This window comes from Lagenorhynchus albirostris, chromosome 2, assembly GCF_949774975.1.
Source record: "Lagenorhynchus albirostris chromosome 2, mLagAlb1.1, whole genome shotgun sequence".
Lineage (NCBI taxonomy): Eukaryota > Metazoa > Chordata > Mammalia > Artiodactyla > Delphinidae > Lagenorhynchus > Lagenorhynchus albirostris.
The window spans coordinates 76,589,837-76,616,998 of NC_083096.1; the positions used below are offsets into that span (position 1 = coordinate 76,589,837).

General features: G+C 42.0%; 1 protein-coding gene across 2 annotated transcripts; it reads right to left on the minus strand.

The window, feature by feature from the left end:
* Positions 1 to 3,568: 3,568 nt before the first annotated feature.
* On the minus strand, positions 3,569 to 22,678 carry LOC132515973 (late cornified envelope protein 7A-like). Of its 2 annotated transcripts, XM_060142351.1 has the most exons (3): positions 22,303 to 22,678; positions 16,763 to 16,856; positions 3,569 to 3,986 (listed from the first exon to the last, which is right to left on the minus strand). In XM_060142351.1, exon 3 carries the CDS (start codon positions 3,963 to 3,965, stop codon positions 3,582 to 3,584), a length of 384 nt encoding a protein of 127 aa, XP_059998334.1. In that variant the 5' UTR covers positions 3,966 to 3,986; positions 16,763 to 16,856; positions 22,303 to 22,678; the 3' UTR covers positions 3,569 to 3,581. The 2 variants fall into 2 exon arrangements, 1 of the variants encoding a protein (XP_059998334.1); XR_009539224.1 differs by lacking the exons at positions 3,569 to 3,986; positions 16,763 to 16,856 and adding an exon at positions 20,731 to 20,821.
* Positions 22,679 to 27,162: the final 4,484 nt, after the last annotated feature.

The following is a 27,162-nucleotide window of genomic DNA, read 5'->3' on the forward strand; positions in this document are numbered from 1 at the left end:
TAACTCCCTTGCTTCCTTCAAGTCTTTGCTTAAATGTGGCTTTATAAGTGAGATATTACACCCTCATCTTCCTATTTAAAATTACTCTCTGCCAATAGAGACACGGATGTAGAGAACAAACGTATGGACATATGGAAAGAAGGGGTGGAGGTCAGGGGTGGGATGAACTGGGAGACTGAGATTGACATGTATACACTAATATGTATAACTAATAAGAACCTGCTGTATACACAAGGAACTCCACTTCACTGTACAGTAGAAACTAACGCGACATTGTAAAACAACTATACCCCCAATTATTAATTAATTAATTAATTAAAATTACAATCTGCTACTCTTCCCCTCACTCCAATCACCTTTATACAGTTCTACTCTCTTTTCCTAGGTAACACTTTTTATATACATACAATATACTCTACGTATAATTTCTTTGCTCTGTTTTTGTCTATTGTCTTTCTTCTCTCACCAAAATGTCACCTCCAAATGGGCAAAGTTTTTTTTTTTTTTTCGCACGGACTCACCTCAAGCTTCTAGAATAGTCTCTGACATATAGGGAATAAACAATGTTGGTTGAATGCATGAATGCTGATTGTTAGTTACTTTTTTGTGTGTGGGCTGTGGTCTCCAAACTTTTTTGTGTGTGGGCTGCTATAACTCCAAACTTCATTTGCACAAGGTGAGAAACCTGTTTTTAAAGTCTGTTCTCCAAACATCATCCAAACTAACAGAATGTGTCCCTTCACAGCCCCACTCCTACCTCCTATTTATTTTTTTTGCCTCTGTCATCAAAATTAGGGATGATTATGACCATCTTCTTTAGTTATAGGAGCTAAATTTATTGGTGATGAGAAAATTGAGGCCAGTTTGCTCTGTAATGGAGCAAATCCTTGTGGTCTCTCACTTCTGGGTTCAGGTCCCTGAGGTCCAGCTTCCTGTACTTCTCCTTTGATATTATCCATTATTATCATATATTTATTTGGTTTGAAACCCAAAAGGTAAAAAGGATACACAGTGCAATTTCCCCCTGCTACTCCAATCCCTTCATCCAATAGCAATCAGTTTCTCAAATATCTTTCCAGGGGTATTTTATATGCTAAAAGCCACACACAAACATGTATACCTTTCCTTCTTTTAACAAAATAAGAGAAACTCCACATTGTTTTGCTCACTGCTTTTTCTCATGTTGGGGATCATTCCATTTCGGTACATAAAGAGTATCTTCATTCAGTTTGCTGTCTGAATAATAATCTAGAGACACATGGGAATTCCCAATTTGAGCTCTTGCAAACAATGCTGTGGTGACACACTGTACATACATCGTGCCTCGGGGAGAATGGTTATAGCATACATTTCCCTAAGTGCAGTTGCTTCCCCAAAAGATAAAACTGAGAGACGTTGTCAATTTTTCTTCCACGGATGTTTCACCAGTTTACATCATTCCTCACAATGTGTAAAACTGCATATTTCCCCACAAACTCACACAATGAATTCATTATTAAACTAATTGTGCTCTATCAACCTGATAAGTTAAAACTGATATTTCAAGAGTAGGTTTGAGTTTTTCTTAGTAAGTCAGCTCAATTTTCTTTCATTATGCTTGGGAGCCATAATATTTCTTTTTCTGGAAACTGCCCAGTTATGCAATTTACCTGATACTTAATTAATTTCCCCTATATATTTGGTCCCAGCTCTGAGCTTCCCATTGAGTCCTATTGATCTGTCTGTATATTCATGGTCTAGTACCACACTATCTATATAACAGCTTCATAATATATTATAAATATATAATACCTGGTAGAACTAGTCCCTGCAAATTACTCCTGGTTTTTAGAATTGTCTTGGCCATTTTAATATTATGCTTTTGTGCTCAACATCACTAATTATTAGAGAAATGCAAATCAAAACTACAATGAGGTATCACCTCACACCAGTCAGAATGACCATCATCAAAACATCTACCAACAGTAAATGCTGGAGAGGGTGTGGAAGAACTGGAATCCTCTTACGCTGTTGGGAGGTATGTAAATTGGTACAGCCACTATGGAGAACAGTATGGAGGTTTCTCAAAAAAACTAAAAACAGAGCTACCATATGATCCAGCAATCCCACTCCTGGCATATATCTGGAGAAAAACATGGTTCGAAAGGATACATGCACCCCAGTGTCCATTGCAACACTGTTTACAATAGCCAAGACATGGAAGCAACCTAAATGTCCATTGACAGATGAATGGATAAAGAGAATGTGGTACCTATATACAATGGAATATTACTCAGCCATAAAAAAGAATGAAATAATGCCATTTGCAGCAACATGCATGGACCTAGAGATTATCATACTAAGTAAAGTAAGTCAGACAGAAGACAAATATCATATGATATTGCTTATATGCAGAATCTAAAAAAATGATACAAATGAACTTATTTACAAAACATAAACAGACTCACAGACTTAGAGAACGAATTTATGGTTACCGGGGCAGGGGGAGGAGGGGGGAGGGATAGATTGGGAATTTGGGATTGACACGTACACACCGCTATATTTAAAATAGATAACCAACAAGGACCTACTGTAGAGCACAGGGGACTCTGCTCAATATTCTGTAATAACCTAAATAGGAAAAGAATTTGAAATAGAAGAGATACATGTATAACTGAATCACTTTGCTGTACACCTGAAACTAATGCAACATTGTTAATCGACTATGCTCCAATATAAAATAAAAATTTAAAAAAAGAACCATAGTCCTGAAGGATGGGCAGAGCATTGCTGTTGCCTATGGCCCACTGTTGGGTTGGAAAAAGTACCTTGAGAACTTGCCCCCCAACCCATGGCATTTGTCCCATTAAATAGAGGAGGAAAAGAAACCACATAGGGTGGATAGCAACACCAAGGCCCAAACGTCTCTCGGGGGTATTATGCTCACTGGACCGTGGTGTACATTCCCACCAGATTCTGGCGCCTGTGTAAAGAGAAGGCGTGAGGGACTCAGTCAGGAGGATTCACTCAAGGAGAGCGTTTTTCATGGCTTTTTGAACTGAGATCTGAAAACTACATGTACCCCTGTGGCATTTCCTTCTTAAGCATGTGATTCCCCCAAATAAAAATGATCTGGAGGCTAAGTTCTGGGACTGGGAAGTAGCGTGTCCTTTATGAGTAGGAAGAAATGTCAGTGATGGTGGCAAATGTGGCAATAGCAGTGGAACAGGGTCACTGATACTTTGGGAACATCCCCTTCTTATTCCCCTCTGGATATTTTTTTCACAGCCCTCTCAGGCTGCTCAGACCCAGGGTCTACCTAGAGGGAATTTCCCATCTGGTGGCTATTTGTGGGAATCTGCTTAAGGAATCCAGGTTCCTGGAAGCTCCCCAAAGCTGAGGATGGGGGAAATCAACAAACTCTAATTAGTTTGGGGTGCCGGGAAAGATAAGCTTTATTTGTGCACACTGATAAGGCTTTGGGAAGTAGAGTTTTCTCCAGCGTTCAGGTCTTCTTGACCTAGGACCAGAGCTAAGGCCAGGAAGTGTGAGATTTTCAGGAAAAAGAGGAATCCATCATGTACACATCTAGGCAGCTTAATTCAGGAGGAGAGGGACGAATAAAACCGAGAGTGAGAAGTGATGTCAGCTCCAGACTGTTCTTTGGCTGTGGCTCTTTTGCTCCTCCAAGGTTGCAGATCAGCTGTAGCCCCAACACTATGGCAGCAACTGGAACATCCAGAGGGTTCCACCTCACAGCAGTTGGAAGGCTGGGGCTGGCATAAGTAGACACTTGGAAACCGGTGGGACACCAGAGAGCAGCAGCTTCCAAAGCCAGAAATACAGCAGCTGGGGACACAGCAGGAAGGGGCAGGAGGGGGGCAGGGAGCCAGGGCCTGAGGAGCCTTTAGGGGGTGCTTGGGTGGATATTTGGGGAGGCACTTGGCAGGGAGCTGGCACTTCTGCTGGTTTTGTTGGCGGGACATCTTGGGAAATGTTCAGTTGCTCTATAAAGCAATGCAGATATTTCAAAAGTTCAGTGATTATAAATCTCATTTGTATCAGTATTTTTTCCAGAGTCTGAAGTTCTGTAATTGATTTTGTGGTTCCAGGGCCCATGTCTTTACAGCAGAGTAGCCCTACTTTCCTGGCATAGGAGAAATCAGGCAGTTGGTAAGTTAGACTTTGGTAACACCTTCTCCTACCTGTCCTGGTTCTCCTACGACTCCTGACTTTAAAGGCAGTAACATAGGGCACTAGGCAGTTTCAAAACTCGTAAGTTTCTTTTATAACGTTATCTGGTTTATGCATTCTAGAAACCACATGTTTAGCCTCAGCCCATGGTCACTCCACCTGTTTTCATCATCTCCCTTCTTTTCATTCTTACATCATGGGCTCTACCTTCAGCCCTGTGTGGCTGTCTCTTGTCCTACCAAGTAGCCTCCCCCACCACTGGCCCAATCTCTGGTTACCATTTATCTCCCCTAGGATTGCTACTTCTGAGCCACACCAATGATCTTCATGAGCCTTATCTTCCTGCAGTTACCAGGTAGTTCCCATTCTCTCCAACCTGTCCCATTCAGCTGATGTGTGGCAGTCCCAGCCACCCCCAAATTGCCATCAGATCAATGAGGACACTCACCTTGTTCTTCTAACCTTGGGCAAGTGATGATATGTCAAATGCAATGAGGAGATAGTGTGATCTGACGTCTTTTATACATATCCTGCACCTAACTCAAGGGAATAAATCATGTGAAAGCTGTTCTCAACCAGGTGGTTATGATGACAATTTCCCACATTCAAGTGGCTCTGTCACTTTGTCACACTGGGTCACCATTGGATGTTCATGAGTATCTTTCCAGAGCATCCCTCCCCTCCATAAGCCCTGGAATTATTTCCATAAAGATGAGAAGATCGTGATTTATAAGGGAGTTTATAATGGCACAGCTTTGGGATTGAATTTAGGGTTTCTGGAGGAATCCAACTCATGCTTGAGATAAAAATCTAAAGCCACAAATGTTGGGTCACCCGAACATATGAAGGAGTTTCTGAAAACTCGATCAACAGGTTTGGGACCAATAATCCAAGCACACTTGGGCCACAATCAAAGGCTCAGTGTATCTGATTCAGATCCCAAAGTGCCTAAAACATTGACCAACAATGTAGACTCATAGAAAAGCCCAGCTGGAAAGGATTTCAGGCCACTATTTACCCTCCACACATGGATGACGAAACTGAAAGCCAGAGCAGATGAAGGAGATGCTCTGAGTCCTGCAGAGTCTGAACTAGAAGCCAGGTCTCCTAACTCTCTGAGACCATGAATCCAGCCACCTCTTTCTTTGATCACAGTTCCTTGTTTGCAACTTCCTTCATTATATCCACTGGAACCTACTAGAGCCTTGCCCACCAGCAACATTTCCTAGTTTGCTTTTCTTAGTTCATCATTTCAACCACTCTTTGGCCAATATAATAAACTTTCTTGCCCCTTCGGCTTGTTAATGCACTTGATGGACAAAACCCAAACCCTGGCTGAATCTGCCCTGCTATGCCTAGCTGTTATGAAAATTAAAAACAAAACAAAAACAGATCCTTTGGAAAGTTGGCATTATCTTAAGATCATAATCATCCACCTGGTTGAGCCCAAAATACTGCTTGGCAATCCTGTATACTTCTCTGAATTTACTGTGCACACACATCATGCCTTTCCTCCTCTCTTGAACCTCTGAAACACTTGATGCTGCCTCTAGATAGATGATACTGCCCCTACTTCATGGGGTAAACAGCACCGTCAAGTGTAAAGTACTCCGCTTCCTACCACCAAGTCTACTCATGCCTGCAACCATCCTTTGTGACTTCCTGTGTTGGAGAAGGATCAGCTCCTTTTCTTTTCTAATGCCTGTCCCTACTCCTTTGCTCTGAATCCTTGTATCTCCTATGAAATGCTGCCACAGTTTACGGTATTTCTCATAACACCATGCTTGTATTTATTTTTCTATATCTGTCATCCTGGATAGAGTGAAATGTCAGTGTTTGCTGGTTCACTCTTTATCCTCAGCACCTACACAGTGCCTGACATCTTGTAAGTGCTCAAAAAGTATTTGCTCAGTGAATTAATGAGCTATGGTTGAGACAAAAGTCTCTCTCCTTTCACTCCTGGAGAGAGAGTACCTGGGAGGCCAGGTTAGCAGCAAGCAAATGGGTGGGGTGTGGGAGGCTGCTCCCAGGATAAAGTCATCAATGAAAACGAACCACAAGAACTTGACAATGGAAGTCAGGAATCTAGTCCTGGCTCTGTTACTCCCCCTGGGTTTCAGAGGAGACTGGACCAGATGGTCTCAGTACATCTTCAAGTGTGTATTTGCATTTATGAGCATCAGACCTCCAAGGATTAACATCCAAGTGCTACCTTTCCTGGTTTGCTGTTTTCCCTGAACTTATTTTATCTGAGGTTGGGAGCAGTGGTGAACTTGATGAAGAGGGGAGAGATGATGGCTGGTGTGTATGTGAGGATGTGAAACATTGCAAGGTAAGCCACATGATGAAGAAGCAACTCCATATAGTCTAGTTATTTCATCCCACTTATTAGAGGAAATTATTTAACTTGTCTGGTTGTGACAAAAGAGAGTATTGTGTATATATGTGACTCTTGCTTAATCGTGTCCCTCCTATCTAAGAGTGTGAGCTATTGAAGCCCAGATCTGTGGGATGGGCAAAATTATGCTCCTTCTTTGCATGGCCCCCACTAAAATATTACAAATAATTTTCAAAGGTTGGAAAACATTGTTCTATTGTATTGATCCAAAATCATCAATGAATTACTGTTTCAATAATGAAAAATTATTTATCCCAACAGAAACTCCTTTCTTGCAGTAACTTTGAAATGACCATTTTAATGACATTAATTTTTCACTGAGTACCTGTTAGGTGCAGGATTTTGTGAATTCAAAGATTAAGATACTTCTTTGCCCTTAAGGAATGAATGATACAAGTGGGATGATATGAGAGAAAGGAAGGGAATTAAGATTTATTCTCAACCTCTCATCCATCAAACATGTTATTTTCATTATTCCAACACATTATTTCTTGAGTTCCTTGCTGTTAATCCCACGTTACAGATAAAACAAGACTGAGGCTCAAAAACAGAGTGCAAGTTAGTCAGGGGGTGAGAGGGAAACAGGCATTCTAGGTAGAGGGAAGCAGAACACATGCATAGGCACGGAGATGTGAAAGGGCTTGATCTTTCCTGGAAACAGAGTAGCCATACTATTGGATAAAAGCAAGAAGTGGGACACTAACTGGACAGAAAGGAAGGGAGGATCCAGAGCATTAAGAGCTTTACTTGCTGGGTTGTTTACTTTAGCCTATAGATTAATAGCTTCCAAAATTATATCCTTTGGAACCCTGTTACCCAGGTTGTGCAAACATCACCTCTTCAGAGAGCCACACCTGCAGACAGTATGAGTTGCTCTGTTGCTCTGGGGGTATTCCAGCCCTCCCTCCCTGCCTCCACCCTTGTCTACGTGTCAGTTTCATGTCTCTGCATGCACAGAAGCTGGAAGAAGATGAGTCTTGGAATTGGGGCACTGGCCTTTGAACCATGGGTATGTTATTTAGTATTTTTGAGCCTTGTCTCTCTTTTTCTTTTTTAACCTGTGAAATAGAGTTAACCATAAGAATCTCATAGAGCTATTTAGTGTAATAATGCAAATAATGTTTGACAGGTAGTACATTGAAAATACATTTTAGTTTCCTTCCTTTCCCTCACCATTCTACTGATATGGGGGTTCCTAAAAACTTTGAGTCAGATTTTAAATGATCGTTTATCCTAAATTCTTGACTATTTGGGCTACCTGAGAGGGGGATCCTGAGCAGACAGCAATCTGGACCTTCCACTTACCCCCTGTTGCAATAGAGTCATTGCACCTTTACCCGCTTTATGTGTTAGAGGCAAACAATCAATTTCATCTGAAAACTAGATCATGCTGCCTAAAAACTTTTGACTAGAGACAACTGGGTCCTCCTTGACCATTTAATCAAAGGAGGGACATGATGAGATTTTTATTTTAGAAAGATTACTTGGGTTAGGTGGCCTTAGGTGCCTTGATTTGGTTACTTAAGCTGAAGTCTATGGTGACAACCAGGCTACAAATCTGATGTGAGGATCAGAGCTGGACTCGGGGGAGCTCTTTGTTAATGAGCTTGTAGACAGAGGGACTGGTTGGAAGGTGACTGGAGGGTCTTCTCTTCCTCGAGGGCTGTCTGGACCTCATATATTCCTTGACTCTATCCTCATCTGCCCAAGCACTTCCTCACCATCCTGCCTGCCTGAGGATTCAAGCGTGCTCTGGATTCCTGCTGTCTTGGGTGTGCCCTTAATGGAAGGGTGAGGTACCAATCAGGCCAGCATTGGTATGCATGAGATTCTTATCAAGCTAATTCCTAAGTGATGAAATAAAGGAAAATAAGGATCTTCTTTCTGACTTGAGTGGTCAGATCTTTGAACAGTCCTCCTATGGGACAGAATCCCAAATGGCAGGCAGACATGTGGGTCTGACTCTGGCAAACTGCACTGGGAGAGGATTCATGGTCCTCTCAAGGGCAGTGGGATTCACACCCGCATTGCTGAAGGACGCATGCTGCTTGTGCTTTCCTTGGAGTGGAAGGAACAGTCATGACCCATGTTCAATGACCTGGCCCCGGGGGTCTGAGACCATCCCAATTAGTGGATGGAAGAAAGGGACAAGATCTGCTCAGCATAACACATCCCCATGATTTCTGTGACATGGTCACAAAAGCCAATCCCCCGCCCCTGTCTGTATAGTGTCGACTAGAGACGTAGGCCCACCATGTATAGGATGGTGGTTTGAATGAAGAAACCAACACCAGCATTGAGTGGGGTTCTGTAAGCTGTAGGTACAGTACAAACATCATTCTTTATTGCAGTCCCAAGTATTCCCTGGCTGCTGAGTCCTATTCCTGTGGTATTGGGGAACACACACCAGTGTCATCTGGTGCCAGTATTACGACCCCTCCTTTCTCTAAATTCTCCAACTGTAGAAAACTCCCTTAGAATGAAGTAGCAGGTCATCCCTGAGGCACAGGCCCAGTCCTGACACTGGCCAGCTGTGGGTCACTTGCCTCTTTCAGGCCTCAGTGTCTTCACTTGTAAAGTGAGTGTGGTTATTTGTGTTGTTTTATCTTGATCTCTGAGGTAATGATGAGACCTCTGTGCTTAGGGCCTGCTTGATCATATTAGGACCTGAGTGACTTTCTGATTGGTCATCTTTGATGGTTGTTGTGGTAACAAATGTAAGCATCCCTCTTTGAATCCTGGGCTCTACCCTGGTCCCTCAGTTGACCTCAGTGAGTGGAGCAATAACTAAGACCTCTTATTGCAGCTTGTATTTACAAATGTCACCATCAAATGATGCCTTTTAGTCCTAAGATCAGAAAGGATGCAGAGAGATCACCTTGCCTATGCTTCTCCTCCAGGCAATGATCCCAAGAAGATATTTATAAATCTTCCAAGAAATGAGACACCACAACCTATAGCAACAGAGTTTCCTGCTCTTGTATAACTTCATCCCTCTCTTCTGATGTTCACCAAGGTGAACAGAACAGATCTTTGGCTCCACCATCCTCCCATACTTAGTGACTGCTGTACACATAATATCTCTGGCTCATCACAACCACATGCTAAAGACTTCACCATCATTCTCTCCACTGTGTCAAAAAGGGATAACCCAGTAGATTGTATCTTTCAGCTTGCAATTAACACATCTTAAGGAAAAGGCAGGGATGGTAATACCACCTCTCACTGAAAAGCCAGCTTCCAGTTGGATCAGGAGTGTTATCTTTACCTAGGAAGGACAGTTCTATAAAATGTAAGAGGATAGGGGGCAGGCATTAAGAAGCCTCAGGCAAGTTGCTCAGTTTGTGGCATCAGGACTTTCTGCTCTGTCAGTCTGTGAACTGTAGTTCTAAGCCATTCATACTTTAGAGGTAGTAGTCCCACAAGGGGAGTCCCTCACATTCCCCCACATTTGTCTTACATTTCATAGGTTTTACTTTCTCCTCTGAACAACACTGTGAGTTAGGTGTTACTGCCTATGGAAAAACTGAATATTGGAAAGTTTATGAGCAAGTGAAGATCACACAGTTCTAGGCTGAAGAATAATAGGGACCCAGCAAGGAACTGCATGAAGCAAGGAAAGAATTCTTTCAGTCTTGATCTTGGTGCTGTTATAGATCAGAGACTCTACACCTTCTGTGCATCTGAGCTATCTGGGAAGCACTGTTAAAATGCAGATTCCTGGTTCCCAATTAAGACCTATTGAGTTATAATCTCTGAGGAGTGGGTCATAAGTATTTACATTGTTTAAATATGCTCTGGGTGATTCTGCTAGTTTGGGAAATACCGTCCTAAAGTGTAGTATGTATGTATGGTAGTACCATAGAATGAAAGTCAGCCCTAGAATCTTCGGGCAGCAGTGTTTCCTCACCCTCTTAATCCCTTCCTCCAAGCTCCTCCAGGGATCTTCACAGGCAGTTAAAAGATGTAAGGAGCACTGTCAACCCACAAACTCATTCCGCCTTGGAAGGGTCTTAGCAAACACCTAGTCAGGTGCTTATATCCCCTCTCCCATATGCCTAATGTTTTCCGGCCTGAAATGAAATGCTTTTATTTGGAGAACTCATTACCTCACAAAGTAGGCCATTTCCTTTCTGTTATTTTTGTGAGAAAATTTTATCTAATAAATGCATGAGATCAGATAATAAAGAAATAATGGCAATACCTCGAAAACCGTTCTTGACATAGAGTCAGTACTTATTTATTTGTTGAATGAGTGAATTAACTGCAAATAAAATGTGTTGTTTGGCTTCGTTATATGGTTTCATTTCACACATGAGAGTTGAAGGATCAGATAAGTCATTTCACAGAGTTAAAACAGAGGCAGAATTATGATGACACTTAAGGTCAATTGACTTCACCCAGTGTTTATGTTTGGCGTGGGCAGAGGGGGAGCACGATCCTCTTGGGAGCACAGCATAGGGGTTAAATGTCTAGTATCTGCACTCGGATCACCCGGCTTCAAATCCAGGTTCCATCACTTATTATTTGTACAACGTTAGGCTTGTCACTTGTCTTCTCTGTACTATGACTACTCATCTGTAAAATGGTGATAAAAATTACATCTACTTCATAGAGCTGTTGTGATGATTACATAAATAATATGCATACAGTCGTTAGAAGTCAGGTTGTACATAGTAGGTGCTCTATAAATACAGATTGTTGCTGTTTCTTTTTGTGTTGTTGTTGGTATTATTATATTACTATTTGGCTAGTTCAGTGTCACTCAGTGCTGAGGGCCTATATTTTTATTTCTCTAAAGATTTATAAATAACAATGAATATCATGAGAACATGTCAGTGACTGGGAAAAACTGGTTTCACGACACTCTTCCCACCTCCCACCCCCAACATGTCCACCACCATCTCCTCCAAATATCCCCATGAGTCATGCATAGGTTGAGGCTGCAAGCTGTGACAATAGACATTGGGATGGATCAGGCAAAAATTCAGGGTTAATTGGAGTCATATATTTGAAAAATGGCTCTCATATATCAGAGCTATTATATAAAGCTATAATGAGGAAAGTTCCCTAAAAATCATTTGCCTGTAGGGTCTGAGAGCAAACTTATTAACTAGGCACTAGAAAAATGAGTAGAGCTAGTGTTCGATCCAGGCAGGGACTGAGTTTGTATGGGGTTCAGAGAGTATGTCAATCTCTCTACTCCACTGGCAATCAAAGCAGGACAGAGAGAACCTGTCAGAGATAAGGGTAGAACTTCTGGGACTTCAATCAGAAGGAGAAGAATGGAGACATCACAGGTCCATGTCGAGAGGGCATACTAAAGCTCAAGGGAGGAGGAGGGATCCGTCAGAATTCAGGGACTTGAGAGAATTGACAGAGCATCTGGAGAGAGAGAGAGCAGTCTGGGACTTAGGTTCTGTTCTTTTTAGGTGTTAGAAGAAGCCTGAGCAGGTGGTTAACAGAGCAGTAAGATAGGTTTATTTAGACCCCTTTATCTTATTTGAGCATCATTTCAGACCAGAATGAAGAATGGAGGTACTTTTATTATCCATGTTTCACAGATGGGTGAGTTACATCCTTTGTGAACAAAGCTATGACTAGACCTGTGAGACCTTCTGATTTCAAGCTTCCTTATACTCTCAGTTGACCCTCTCTGCCATGTTAATAAGCAGGAATTTGTTTTAATGTGACTTGCTTTTCTCAATGGGAGGTAAAACAATAGTGGTTGTCCTCCATCTGTAATTTTGTTCTAATAATGTTTTTAAGTGTATCCCTGATCATTGCAAACAATTTCTTTTAGAATCCATTGTTAGGAAGGGCAAGACTTCTCTTGAAGACTATATATATCAGATAATTTGTCTCTTTAGATTTTATCTACCAGAAAGTTCAGAACTAATCATTAGTCTGAGGTATAGTAAATATTTAGGTCACAAATTTAATACTTGTGTTCTTTGATCTACCTATAGGCTGTCCCCTACTGTTTCCTGATCTCCTACATGTAGTTTTATGACAGAGATGCTATGTCCTCTCCTACCCTGATTCATCGAGAGAATCCAAACTGGTCCTAACCCGTGCCTGGGTATGGAATGAGGCTTTCTCATGCCTATAGTCCCACACAAGGTGTCTGTGATCTCATGCTTTATGCCCAAGCCATGTGATGAGCTTGCTCCTGGGAAGTGAGTCTGCTAAGACGGGATGGCGGGAGGAGGAAGCTGAGCAGAGTCTATGTATAGCAGATGATTTCTGGGGAGTGGAATCTAGGTCTGGGGCAGAGAATATGCAAAATGAACTTGGATCATCTTATAATACCATAAAACAAGGAAGTGCTTAAAAAAGAATCCAAATGGGGTTAAGCCAAAGGGACACTGGAGCTCGCTGAAAGAGCTCCCATGGAGTGACAGTCCATTTCAGTTTAGTCCCTTGGTCTTCAGGATGCCTGGTCTCTATCCTGACCCATCTTTACCCAGCTTCAAGCACCCTGGCTCACCATTCTTTCCTCTTTAATCAATAGTCTATATAGCCTCCAGAGGCAAGAAAAAACGTTGCTTGCACAGCATGAAATTACTTCTGGGCTTTCATAACTTTGTTTTCAAAACAGAGTATACCATTCCTGCATACTGGGAATGAACAAATAAGTGAATGTGTGGCAAATGGTGGGAGCTAATTTCTCATTGTTGGAGTGGACGATTACAGAGGAACAAAGAAAGAGGCTAGGATAAACCATGAGATACTGAATTAGAGTTGAAGTCATCAGTATGAATTCATTTTCAGCTGAATATAGATACCAATGGATAACTATTGAAAGAATTGCAGACCTGTGCCTATACACTGGTTAGTATGCACATGTATATTTCAAAGCTCCATCCACTGGGAAGGCCAAGAAGCAATGACACCCCAGTAGCAGTGAACACAACCAACACCCAGATCTTGGTTTATAATGTAATTTCCTAATAAAACAAAGCAGGGCTCACAAGACAAATAGCTGAATCTAGGACTGGGGCAGAGAATATGCAAAATGAACCTGGATCATCTTATAATGCCATAAAACAAGGAAGTGCTTAAAAAAGAATCCAAATGGGGTTAAGCCAAAGGGACACTGGAGCTCATTGAAAGAGCTCCCAAAGCTGGAATAATATGAACAAAAAAATAAATAAATTGGCATTGGATTAGAACCCAAAGTATAAAATAAATAGATACCCAATATCTATGAGGTCCTACTGATATAAATAAATGATTGAATAAATTTAAATAAAGAGAAAGAGAGAGAGAGAAACAGAGAGAAACAGATAAATCTTCCTACAGAAAAATTCCAAATAATTTGTGTAGCTACTGCCCACTCAAGGAGATGGAGCATAACTTCCTACCCCTTTGAATGGGCTTGCATATAGTGACTTCCTTCCAGAGAGGAGTACAGAAATGAAAGGAAAAAGAGTAAACTTACAGTTTGGAAACCTGACAAACACTACCTCACCCAGGTGATCAAGGTCGGTATCAACAGCGACGTCATGTCGATAGTATGTACCGTTGATATGTTGATATGATATGTAATATGATATGATGAGAATGGCATTTTACCCCTGTGATCCTCCTCCCTCAAAGCCATAATCTCATTCTAATCATGAGAAAAACACCACACAAATCCCAACTGAGAGACCTTCTACGAAATGCCGGACCAGTACTCATCAAAATTGTCAAAGTCATCCAAAATAAGGAGAGTTTAAGAAACTGTCACAGTCAAGAGGAGCCTAAGGAGACAAGACAACAGAATGTAATATGGTGTCCTGGATGGGATCCAGGACCACAAAAGAGACACGAGTTAAAAATTAAAGAAATCTGAATAAAATATGGGTATGGACTTTAGTTAATAATAATGTATCAATATTTATTCTTTAATTGTAATTAATGTACCATACTAGTGTAAGATCTCAACAACAGGGGAAACTGTTACAGGGGACATGGGAAATTCTCTGTACTATCTTTGCAACTTTCCTGTAAATCTAAAACTATGTTAAATAAAAAAGCCTATTAAAACATAGAGTACACCCCAAATGTAAATTACAACTAACATGTGTGTCAAAACGTGTTACCTACAATATCATATATAATCCCCTCCACAGTCCCATGAAACAGATACTCTTATTTTACTTTATTTCTAAATGAGGAAACTGAGCCATAGAAAAGCACAGAAACTTGAGTAAAATCACAGAATTATCAGAGATTTGAAATGGGTTCCACCTGACAGGGGTCTGAACTTAACACTCACTCTGTTAAGGACAGTTTGGCCTAGGACTCATACAGGAATGTAAAACTAGGATGTGATTTGATTGATTTTTAGAAAAAGTAATATATAGAAATGAAAATTAAAAATCAAGTGATTCAATAGGTTGTAATATGAAAAAATGTGTCACTGTAAATAACCTGCTTATACCTTTATTTCTTTGCCTCCTTTCAGACCTATTTACTTCCCCCAATGAAACACAGTGAATGAAGTTCATGTTCATTGTCCCTTCCCCTCCTCCTCCTTATTTAGACATGGTTTTATTTTTCATACTACTATTGGCTACCTCTATAACTTTAAATACTATAACTAAAATTCTATTTCTTCACCTGCCACGTTTAGGCAGTATTTCTTGCCTTCCACTAAATAAGAGTGGAAATTAGCACCACATACTTTCTTTCACCTCAGGATGATTTTGTTTTAATATTTTATTTGTAACAACTTTACAGAGATCAATAAAAACAATGATTTTTTATTACTATTTGTGCTATGTCATGAAGTGTATAGGATCTAGTAATATAAAATCTGGTCTGCAGACGTCGTAAACTAAGAGCTGCTGAAAGCACATTAGACCTAGGGAGTGGGCTAGGCCAGCCTCACTAGAGGTTGATCACAGAGCCAGGCAAATGAGAGGCACGTCTGTCCTGACTGGAGACCCAGGGAGAGCTGGGCATTCTGAGTCAGGGGCTGTCCTGGCATTAGATCACTGAGCTCAAACTCAGTTCCCCTGCAAGAACTCCCTTGTTGTAAGGCTGGAATCCAGACTGGTGAAGAGGGTACACAATGCTGTGAAACCTTCACTCAGGGACCTTTCAAAGTCCTTGGGGAGCTCTTTAAAATATCTAGCAACTTGCTTTCTTTCATTCTCTTTTTTTTTTTATTTACATGTTCTTTATTTAGTCCATACAATATTGCATTTAACATTTTTTTTAAATTAGATAAAAGGGCATATTAAATGTCAATGCTCTGTCAACATAAAATTTTTCTAAGTAGAAAATATTTAAAATGTGTAAATATTTAATATTCATTAAGAGTGTAAAGTTAGATACATTCTAAAGAAAAATGATGATACCACTTACCTATTTTTGCTGGCCCAAGATTTCATATATAGCACATTTTGCACAAAATGTGAAGTCTTTGTTTTTTGTTATTTGTTACTATAAAACAAAGGTATACTGTGTGTACGATATTAAAATAAAGCCATACTAATGCAACACAAAAAAGGTATTTATAATATTGACATTTCTGATGTACAGACATATTTAGAAAATGTGAAGATGCCAAATGAAGACCTTAATGAAGAAAAACAATGATCAAATTACTAGTTTATTTTCAATGTAATTTTGAAGTCAATTTGATACAGACTGAACAGTGTGTCAATGCAATACTATGTAAGTTGAACAATTAGTGGAGGGAATTAACTAGTACTCTTGTCAAAGAAAATTTGTTTCTGTCAAAACTTAATTTTTTTTGTTTTGACTTGGTGAATATCTGTTTTCAATAAAGAGCAGAAATTAAAAATAGAAAAAAAATATTCTTTCACATTAAGCTTTGCACAATCAACCAAACGTTTATATTTTGCTTTTTTCTTAGGGAAAAAGAGATTTCATTTCCAGAAATCTCTCACATGGACATAACTGAATATCTAAAATCAAAAATATTTAAAAACCTATCAACTAAATATGGAAGCTTAAGCAATGGTATATCAAAATTCCTAAGACATTGCTTTATACAATATAAAGCATCCTTTTTCCTTCAAAGGGAGAAAGCATCTAAACATTTTTTTAAAAGTATGAATTTCATGACAGTAAAATAGATAGATACTTGTCAAGTTTCTCAGAAAGTATTTCTTCTCACAAGAGGGATTCTTTTTCTGCAGCTAGGGTAATTTTTTTTAACATAGTACTCACTCTTGCTCTTGAAAAAAGGCATCCTTTTCCCAAAAATGATTTTCTTAAATGGAGGCATTGTAATTGCTACCAAGATGCAATTTTCCTGGAGGGTCTGAAAAAAAATAAAATAAAAAAACTTTATAATCTTTGGCAATTCTAGAATTCCAACAATTTCATTCCTAGGCATATATCCAGAGAAAACTCTAATTCGAACAGATACATGCACCCCAATGTTCGTAGCAGCACTATTTACAATAGCTAAAACATGGAAGCAACCTAAATGTCCACTGACAGATGAGTTGATAAAAAAGATGTAGTATATATATGCAGTGAAATATTGCTCAGCCATATTAAAAGAATGAAATAATGTAATTTGCAGCACATGGATGGAGCTGGAGATCATTATACTAAGTGAAGTAAGTCAGAAGGAGAAAGGCAAATACCATATGATATCACTTATATGTGGAATCTAAAATATGATACAAATGAACTTATTTACAAAACAGAAACAGACTCACAGACATAGAAAACAAACTTATGTTTACCAAAGGGGAAAGGGGGTGGGGAAGGGATAAATTAGGAGTTTAGGATTAGCAGATACAAACTACTATATGTAAAACAAACAAGGTCTTACTGTATAGCCAAGGGAACTATATTCAATATCCTGTAATAAGCCATAATTTAAAAGAATATGAAAAAGGATATAATATATATGTATATAACTGAATCACTCTGCTGTAGACCTGAAACTAACACAACATTGTAAACCAACTATACTTCAATAAAAAATTTTTAAAAATAGAATTCCAATTCTAAATTATTTTATACATACATATATATATATATATATATATATATATATTTACTGTTGTTTAAACAGCAAAATAGTGGAAACAATTTTAGTGCCAGATATCAGAGAACTAGTTACATAAATTTATGGCGTATTCATCCAATAGAGTATAATAATGTTGATCAATATTTTTTTGCATGGAAGAGCATTGACAATTACATTGTTAAGTAAAACAGCAGGTTATACAATATTCTGAAATGATCTTATTTTGTGATTGTTTTAAAGTTTGGAAATAGATCCATGAAATTATTAGCAGTAGTTATTTTTAGGTGATAAGATTTTTGGTTGGTCTTGATCATCTTCCTTATGCTTATCTACATTAACATATCTTGCATACACACAAGTATGTATCATTTGTTTAATGAGAAAAAATTATACGTTTAAAATTATAATTATATATAATTATACTATATGTATATGACTAGGTATAAATATTTCACAACAGAGGCAAAATCAGGTCCTAGCAATAGGGGGGATGACTAAACTATGGAAATAAGCATCCTGTGTATTGGAAATGATAGACAGGCTGATATTCTGCTCTGAGCCTGGGCAATACAGTCTACTGGGTTGGGTACTTGGTTAAAAAAAATACTTCAGTGTCCCCCAGAAAATAAGAATCAGCTAAAATTTTCACACGAAACTTATACTGATAGGCAACATAATTGAACCTCAAACCTCTCCAGGCCTCTATACTTTCTTTACCTCAGGTCCCCCCAATCCCAGACTGATAGACTCTGAGCTTGGGTATAATCTTTTGGTAGCTGGAGTTTTAAACCTTAAGTTCAGCAAATTCAGTTGGTTTGAGTTTTCATAAGGATTTGGAGTTATGAACTGTCCCACATTATCATCCTACACCTGGCAATCCAGCCCAATTGAAATCCATGTCATTGGCAAGTACCCCATTTGCCTTGCATTCCATTGTGCTGTATCTTCCACCTGGAAGATCCTCCCTACTCATCCCAGCCCCAGTACCAAAGTCTGCTTATCCTTAAAGGCCCTGTTTAAATGCTTCCAACCCTACCCCGGGGAGCCTATTCTTCTCTCCCACAAGTGGTGTGCTCTCTCTGTTTTGAATTTCTCCTTCCAAAGCCCAGGAAGCCACCTTTGACCTACACCATCAGGATGAGTCTCTCCCTGCTGTCCTTGACCTTTCTTACTTTATTTTCCCCCTTTAAGTTCTTTTAGATGCAAAGTAAGAAAAAAATAAGTATGTCAATCAGCTTAAAATTATATTTATTAGTCTACATATTTCAGTCTGGAGTGTACATTGCTTCTCCCACTAGACTGTAAGCTTTTCTAGAGCAGAAACAAATCTCCAACTTACATCTGTGAACACAGAGCCTGGTACACAGTAGGTTTTCAGCATATGTTTATTACATTGATGCCTTCAGTGCTAGGATCGGGGGATGACACAGGTCAATGGATGTGAGGATGCTGAGAACTCAGACGTAAGTCTAAAACCACCTGTCTCTTTAAAACATCCTCAGCTCTCTTAGGAGGAAAGAAGGAGGGGCAGCCTCCACCTGCAAAAGTCTCAGCACATCTGAGCAGAAACCTCAAGTGTTCACAGCAGCCGCACCTCCAAAGCAGCTGTGTTGGTGCTGAGCTGAAGGGGTGGGTGGAGGACAGATGTGGAAGTACAGCTTAGCAGAGTTCTGGCCTCCTAAGTGCAGGGGCGCCAGGAGGTGTTTCCCAGCCCAAATGAGAGGGAGGGGCCTGAGCTTCCAGCGAATGAGTGCCGGAGACCCGGGTGGGGCAAGAGCAGCTGTCCTCGTGTCCCCTTTTCTGGGCCAGTCACCTTAATACTCCTTAACACTTCTCCTCTTTGATGTGGTAGGTTGTGCCATCCCTGAGGCCGTGGGGCTTCCGGGGAAGCTCTCCAAGAGCCAGCCGGGCTCTGATCCCAGGCCCTTTGGGAAACAGAACTACAGCCTCCTATACAGGGAGTGCAAGGAACGGAGCAGGAGAACAGGGAAGGATTTGGGCCTTGGGGAGGGGGGCATCTGAGAGCACTTGGAGTCTCCTGAGATTGCTGCTTCTGCTGTGACATTGCCTGGCTAGCCCGTGGAAGCTGGAAGGAAAAAGAACATTCGGTTAGATCAGGGACCCAGGTGCCTTGAGTGTTTGTTTCTCTTCTCCATGAGCTGGAGCTGTCATGGGAACCTAGCATTTACAACCTGCTAAAATCCACCCCAGGAGGGGAAAATGGATTTGAAAGGGGAGCAAATCGTGGTGGGAACTCCCAGGGGTCCCACTCATCAATAACCATAATAACTTATTTTTTTTCTTAAATAAGAAAAACAAAAACTGTAACCTAGTTGAGCTGATAGTCCACTTTTCCCAGGCCAATGTTGACCATGGTCAAGTGTAAAGGAGGTCCGAGTTTCTACCCTTTCTTCACTTGGTCTTATTTTGCCCTGAAGTTCCTAAGCCTGCATATACCTTCTCTACTTCTCTGGCCCTCTAGCTTCTGTGGCTTTCTCCCATGTTAGATCATTTGGGGTCTTTCAAAGGGATCCATTTCCCTTCCCTTCTCCCTGCCCCAGACCTCTCCTACCTGGAGTATCTACTCCCTAGGAAAAAAAACAAGAGGAGGAAATGGGGCTGCCTTAGCAGCCTCTGAGTAAGAGATAATCCACACGTATACCCACCCAGATGTAGCCTCACCCTAGAGGAAGACATGTGGACAACTTATCCCGAAGGAGTCTGGAGGTCTGTGGGGCTGGGAAGGAAGAAGCCTTTTACGCCTACTCAATTAAAGCCTCCAGGCTACATGTTACTTGAGGGCAACCATGGAGCAGATTATCCGGATGTTTCACAATTCCCAGGGCTGGATTCCTCAGCTACACGCAGCTGGATGTGGGTCAAAGGGATACCCATGTGAGTGAGTGACCAAAAGGTTGGGGCCTTCAGATTGGCCTGAGTGAAGGTGGGTACACTGACCAAGCCTAGATTACATCCCTAGGGGTCTAAATGGGGATATGACAGTTCTATCCAGGACTGGAGGGGGAGGATCAAAGTCAATACTATGCAAGTCTGAGGAGGACCCTTCTTGTCCACCCCCCACCCAACACCCATGACTTTCATCATCCAGCTCAATGCCATCTCCTTCATGGAGACTTGCCTGGTCTCCCAGCCACATCCAAGTCCTCCGTCCTCTGGAGGATGAACTTTGTAGATGCCTTGTTGCAATAAAAATGGAAGTGAGGTTTCTTTTCCCCCCTCTCCTGAGAACAAGGGAAATAAAGGGAACAGTGAACAGGCTAGAGAAGAAACATAACCTGGCCTGAAAAAGTTAATCACTCCTTGTTTTATTTTCAGTGTTACTAATCTGTAGTGTCTGTAACTACATTTGTACTTCACAAAGCTTAACCTACCACTCCCTGACACTATGTAAATTACTTCCTGTGCCTACCACTCCCTAACTTTATGTAAATTACATCCTGGTCCTGGTGTTTACATTCCCTGGTCTCTCTCTTTTTTTTTTTTTAACATCTTTATTGGGGTATAATTGCTTTACAATGGTGTGTTAGTTTCTGCTTTATAACAAAGTGAATCAGTTATACATAAACATATGTTCCCATATCTCTTCCCTCTTGCGTCTCCCTCCCTCCCACCCTCCCTAACCCACCCCTCCAGGCGGTCACAAAGCACCTGGTCTCTCTTGTAACAATCACCCACTGTAGCTTTTGCATTTCAGAAAGAAGGTCACAGGCCGATAAACCAGAGACAAATGGACCCAATTACCAGGCTGCCTGATGCCAACTATGACTGTTTTGAAATAATGCAAGGACAAAAAGAATGCAAGACCTTCACTACTTTGATCCTTATCATATACCCTGGACTGCAAGCCCCGCATATAAAATCTTCTCTAATTCCCTGAATGATGGGGGGGGGGGCACAGTTCTTGAGGCACTAGCCTGCTGTGTCTTCCCTTATGCCTGGCAGAGGAATAAAGCCATCTCTCTTATCCTCCAAAATCTCTGTCGCTTTATTTCTGTACGGCATCAGTGCACAGAGAGCCAAGATTTTTTTTGGCAACAGCCTCTCACAGCCTTTAAAGCTGCTCAAGGTCAAGGTGACCTAAATTCCTGTCCTATCTCCTCTATTAAACAGTTCCTTGATGACAGGGACTTCATCACTTCTGCATTCCTAGAGCCTGATACTGTCCCTTTGCCATTTGCAACAACATGGATGGACATAAGTCAGAAAGAGAAAGACAAATACTCTTATGTTATCATTTATATATGGAATCTAAAAAATAAAACAGATGAGTGAATATAACAAAACAGAAACAGACTCACAGATATAGAGAACAAACTAGTGGTTACCAGTGGGGAGCGGGGAGGGGAGAGGGGCAAGATAGGGGTATGGGATTAAGAGGTACAAATTACTATGTATAAAATAAGCTACAAAGACATGCCATATAGCACAGGGAATATAGCCAATTTTTACAATAACTTTAAACGGAGTATAATCTATAAAAATTTTGAGTCACTATGTTGTACACCTGAAACTAACATAATATTGTAAATCAACTATACCTCAATTAAAAAAAGAGATGGATTTATGCATAATGACTGGAAAAAAAGAAAAAAGAAGATGCAGGGGGAAGCTTCGGAGCCACGGAGGAGAGCACAGCAACAGGGGTGCGGAGGGCAAAGTGGAGAGATTTCCTCACAGAGGATCGGTGCCGACCAGCACTCACCAGCCCGAGGGGCTTGTCTGCTCACCCGCCGGGGAGGGCGGGGCTGGGAGCTGAGGCTCGGGCTTCGGTCGGATTACAGGGAGAGGACCGGGGATGGCGGCATGAACACAGCCTGCAGGAGGTTAGTGCACCACGGCTAGCCGGGAGGAAATCCAGGGAAAAGTCTGGACCTGCCGAAGAGACTTTTTCTTCCCGCTTTGTTTCCTGGTGCGCGAGGAGAGGGGATTAAAAGCGCCGCTTAAAGGAGCTCCAGAGACGCGGGCGAGCCGCGGCTATCAGCGCGGACCCCAGGGACGGGGATGAGACGCTAAGGCCGCTGCTGCCGCCACCAAGAAGCCTATGTGCGAGCACAGGTCACTATCCACACCTCCCTTCCGGGGAGCCTGTGCAGCCCGCCACCGCCAGGGTCCCGTGATCCAGGGACAACTTCCCCGGGAGAACACACGGCGCGCCTCAGGCCGGTGCAAGGTCAAGCCGGCTTCTGCCTCCGCAGGCTCGCCCCGCATCCGTACCCCTCCCTCCTCCCGGCCTGAGTGAGCCAGAGCCCCCGAATCAGCTGCTCCTTTAACCCCGTCCTGTCTGAGAGGGAACAGACGCCCTCAGGCGACCTACACTAAGAGGCGGGGCCAAATCCAAAGCTGAGCCCCGGGAGCTCTGCGAACAAAGAAGAGAAAGGGAAATTTCTCCCAGCAGCCTCCGAAGCAGCGGATTAAATCTCCACAATCAACTTGATGTACCCTGCCTCTGTGGAATACCTGAGTGACATTTTCCATTGACTGAAAATCGTGAAATAATGTAAAATCAAGAATGATCAGCCAGACCTGAGCCAGAATGTTCCTTAAAATAAAACTAAAAAAACAATAAGACATCATAGAATTCCACTTCTAGGCATATACCCAAAGAATTGAAAGCAGGGACTCAGATACTTGTACACCCTAGTTCATAGCAGCACTTTGCACAATAGCAAAAAGGTGGAATCAACCCCCGTGTCCATCAACATAAAAATGGATAAACAAAATGTAGTATACAAGTACAATGGAATATGATTTGACCTTAAAAAGGAATGAAATTCTGACACGTGCTACAACATGGATGAACCTTTAAAACATTATACTAAGTTAAATAATCCAAACACAAAAGGACAAATATTGTATGATTCCACTTATATGAGGTACGTAGAGCAGTCCAATTCAGAGACAGAAAGTAGAATAGAGGTTACCAGGGGCTACGAGCAGAAGGAATAGGGAGTTATTGCCTAAAGGATACCGAATTTCTGTTAAGGATGATGAAGAAGTCTGGAAATGAATAGTGGAGACGGTTGCAAAACATTGTGAATGTACTTAATGCCACTGAATGGTGCATCTAAAAATGGTTAAAATAGTAAATTCTATGTTATGTACATTTTACCACAATAAAAATAATAATAGTAAAGACATAACAATGCCTGACCTAGAGCCAAACTGGCACAGTAAGTACCATGTTATAGTTCATGGAATTAAAAGGTCCTTAAAACCCTTGGGAAGTGGCAAACTAGAAATCAGCTTCCCCTCCAGCAGGCATGGATCCAGTTCCTTAGACTTCAGGAAAAATAAGTTACCAAAAATGGTCCACAAGATGGAGCCGATGTCTGACTCGCTTTGAAATATACAGCCCAGCTCGCCTGGCTGAGATAGGATTGTTTGAGGATGTGGATGCAAGTGTGGGACTCACACTATAGCAGGCTCTGGATTCACAGCATGGATAGACTATTTGTTATCCCAAATCAAAAAATTCTTAGGCCGTACTCAGCCAGGAAGCACAAAGAATGCGGAGTCATGGTTTGGGTAACACACACACACATAAACACACACACACACTGCACAACACACACATATATACAGATACTCTGATGTGTTCCGGGATGGAAAAACTTGGCCTCAAGTTAAGATTTGTTTCCAGTTGTTTGAGAGCCCTGGTGTTTCATAGACACCAATGCAGGTTTGATAAACTCAGGGAAGACCTCAGTCTGGGCAAAACCTCAGGTTTGCTGTGGTAGACGTGATGGAGGCCTGTGGCCCTGTGAAGCCATGAGGTCTCGCTAATATGACACCAACTGTCCTTCCTCCACTGGGCCCTCGCCATACCAGGCTGCTCAGTGCTTTCTCCTCCTTCAGCATCTTGGAGCCCAACCCTGCTGACGCAGGGTGCAGTGACCTGACTTGGGGTGAAAAGAGGAAGAGGAAGAGGAAGATAGATTCTCCCCACCTCAGGGGAAGTCTGTCACCCCAAGCAGAGAAGTCAGTGCCCATCAGAAAAAGGCTGGGGTTACACCCTCCCTCCCACCTCCCCCTGCCACCCTGTGATTTGACAGTGAAAGAACATCACCAGCCCCATGCAGGTAACAGTACACCCTGCATTCATTCCTCTTTCAGCCTGAGCACCGCTGAGGAAGGCACTCCCAAACGCTCACTACAGGAAAGGGCCTGTGTCTGTGCAAAAGACTTTGTCCCAGGGGTAGAAAGGAGCTGGTTCCACACAGAGGTAGGGAGTAAGACCTTCTCCCCCTTGCTGTGCAGACTTTGACACTTGGGGTAACTGCTCACAGAGGCTTGTGCGAAGTTACAGCACTTGAAACATTGCATTTTACTTGGTTGGTTCCACATTTGCCCATCATGACCATGAGATCCTAGAATTGGGCTCTCTTGGTATTGCCAATGTTTTGCAAGTGTTTGGTTCATATTCATGCACTGAGCAAGTCAGTGAGGAATAGTAGGTCTGAGGAAATTTAAGAGGCAGAGTCAGGACTTCCCAAGGAATCTCTTAACCCTTGTCCAAGAAGATGCTGGAGGCTGGGTGTGAGGAGATGTCATGGCTGTGTCTCACACAGCAAGTCACCAGGCCCATAAAAAATAAAAGTTCAGTAAAAAGGACTCCCCCAATTTCTGTTGTCCCTGTACACGATTCTGACCTCTCTGCCCTACAACTTTGACCTTATTACGCTCTAAGAGCCTTTGTTCCCCTCCTGACCTCAGGTTCTATTACAAGGAATCCTCGTTTAGTTTGTCACTGAAGGACTTCTTTAATTTCCTCACTGCTTCCTAGTTCCTGGGTCTTTTCATTGGATACCAAGGCAGAGGGAGAGGGTGCAGGACAGAACGGAGGCCAGGCAGTGGGATGGAGGAGAGCAGAGAGGTGTCTGGCACACAGCTCAGTGACTGAGCCGTTTGGGACAGAAATGGCAACCGGAGGTTGAGAGGTTAGGGAAAGGGAGCAATCAAAGGCGACCCTCGGGCCTCGGGTTTGGGCCCGAGTGGACTGTGGTGTTATTTCATCCCTGAGCTGAAGGATACAGGATGAGATGTTTATTCAGGGTGACACTAACAATTGCAACCTTAGACCTGTTAACCTTAAAGTTTATGAGGTTTTCAAATGTATAGAATGTTACAGTCACTGTAGAGGTAAGGAAACTTTCTAGGAACGTTAGGGTCAAATATACCCAGACTTTATTCCCAATTCTGCTGTTGTTTAAGTGTGACCCTGGACAAGTTGTTTAACTTCTCTGAGCTTCTAGTTCTTTATCTCTAAATGGAAGATACTTTTAGCACCTCCCTCACAGTGAGTGAGGGCTGTGAAAAAAAATGAGATAAACGTGTCAAAAAGCACAGTGTCTAACACATAGAAAGTGTTTAGTACATGGTAGTTATCATTATCATCATCATCATCATCATTATTCTTGTTGTTGATAAATCATCAGCAATTGGTCAGTAAATGGAATTCAGTTCTCATCTTCTCCCACCACGCCAGCTCTTCCTCTTGATTTCCGAAGTTCTGTTATTGACACCAAGTCTCAGTTACCAGTCCTGGAAATCCCAAAGATTTTGGGGGTTCCCTGTCCCTCGCATCCAGCCAACCCCCAAGCCCTAGGGAACCAGAGAGTCAGCCTCTAGGAGGGTTCACACATCTGCTACCTCCTCCTCAACACCAGGGCCAGTAGCCTCGCTCAGGTCCTTCTCGTGTCTTGCCAGGCAATGGCCATAACCCATCTCTCTCCCTCTTCTCTGCTTTCCCATTGGCCTAAATGCAGATAAGACTTCCAGTAGCTCAGGTCAGATCTCTCATCAAAACCTCCAATGAGATTCCATAAAATGAAAACAGGCTCATCACGTTCCAAGAAGAGAAAGGGGGCCAGTGTGGAGAGCATAGAGAGGAATGGGAAGGACAGGACACGAGAGCAGAGTTGACAGGGCACTGATCACAGAGGACCTGGAGGCCAAGGTCAGGAGCTTGGGTTTTATTCCAAATACTATGGAGTATTTTAAAGAAGTCTAACCTCATCTATGCTTTTCTTTATTGTTTAATAATTGGCTTCCATGGGAAGGGGTGGGGACAAGAATGGAAGTATGAGGGCATTAGAAGGCTACCACAGTACAGCTTAAAGGAGATGCTTATGACCAAATGGGGCAGTGGAAAGTGGAGATGGAGAGACACAAGCAAATTCAGGAACTATTTAGGAAGTGGACTGGGCAGGACTTGTGGGTGGATTGGGTTTGGAGGGGAGGGCATCTAGGGGGCGAGAACAGTGAAGGCTGGATCCTCTCCTTCCTCTGAATTCTCAATGGCAAGTGCTCTGGAGGGCTGGCAGTCTTCCTACTGGAGGTCCTCCCTTTTGCAGTAACTACCCCAAAGGTGATTCAAAGCCAAGTTCTGTCCTGACTACATTTTCTATTGTCTGGGAAGTTGTGGGGTGGTAGGGAGAGAGAAACAAGTCACTCTGCCTGTGTACGAGCAGCCTGTGTCAGTCTCGGGGAGGAAATCAGCTTGAACCCTCCAAAGGATGTTTACCTCCTATACAATAAGGCCAAGGTCCTCAGTGCTCCATCA

What these genes read in the sequence shown, in the direction of transcription:
- LOC132515973 (XM_060142351.1), bottom strand. Translation starts at nt 3,965, where the DNA reads ATGTCCCGCCAACAAAACCAGCAGAAGTGCCAGCTCCCTGCCAAGTGC.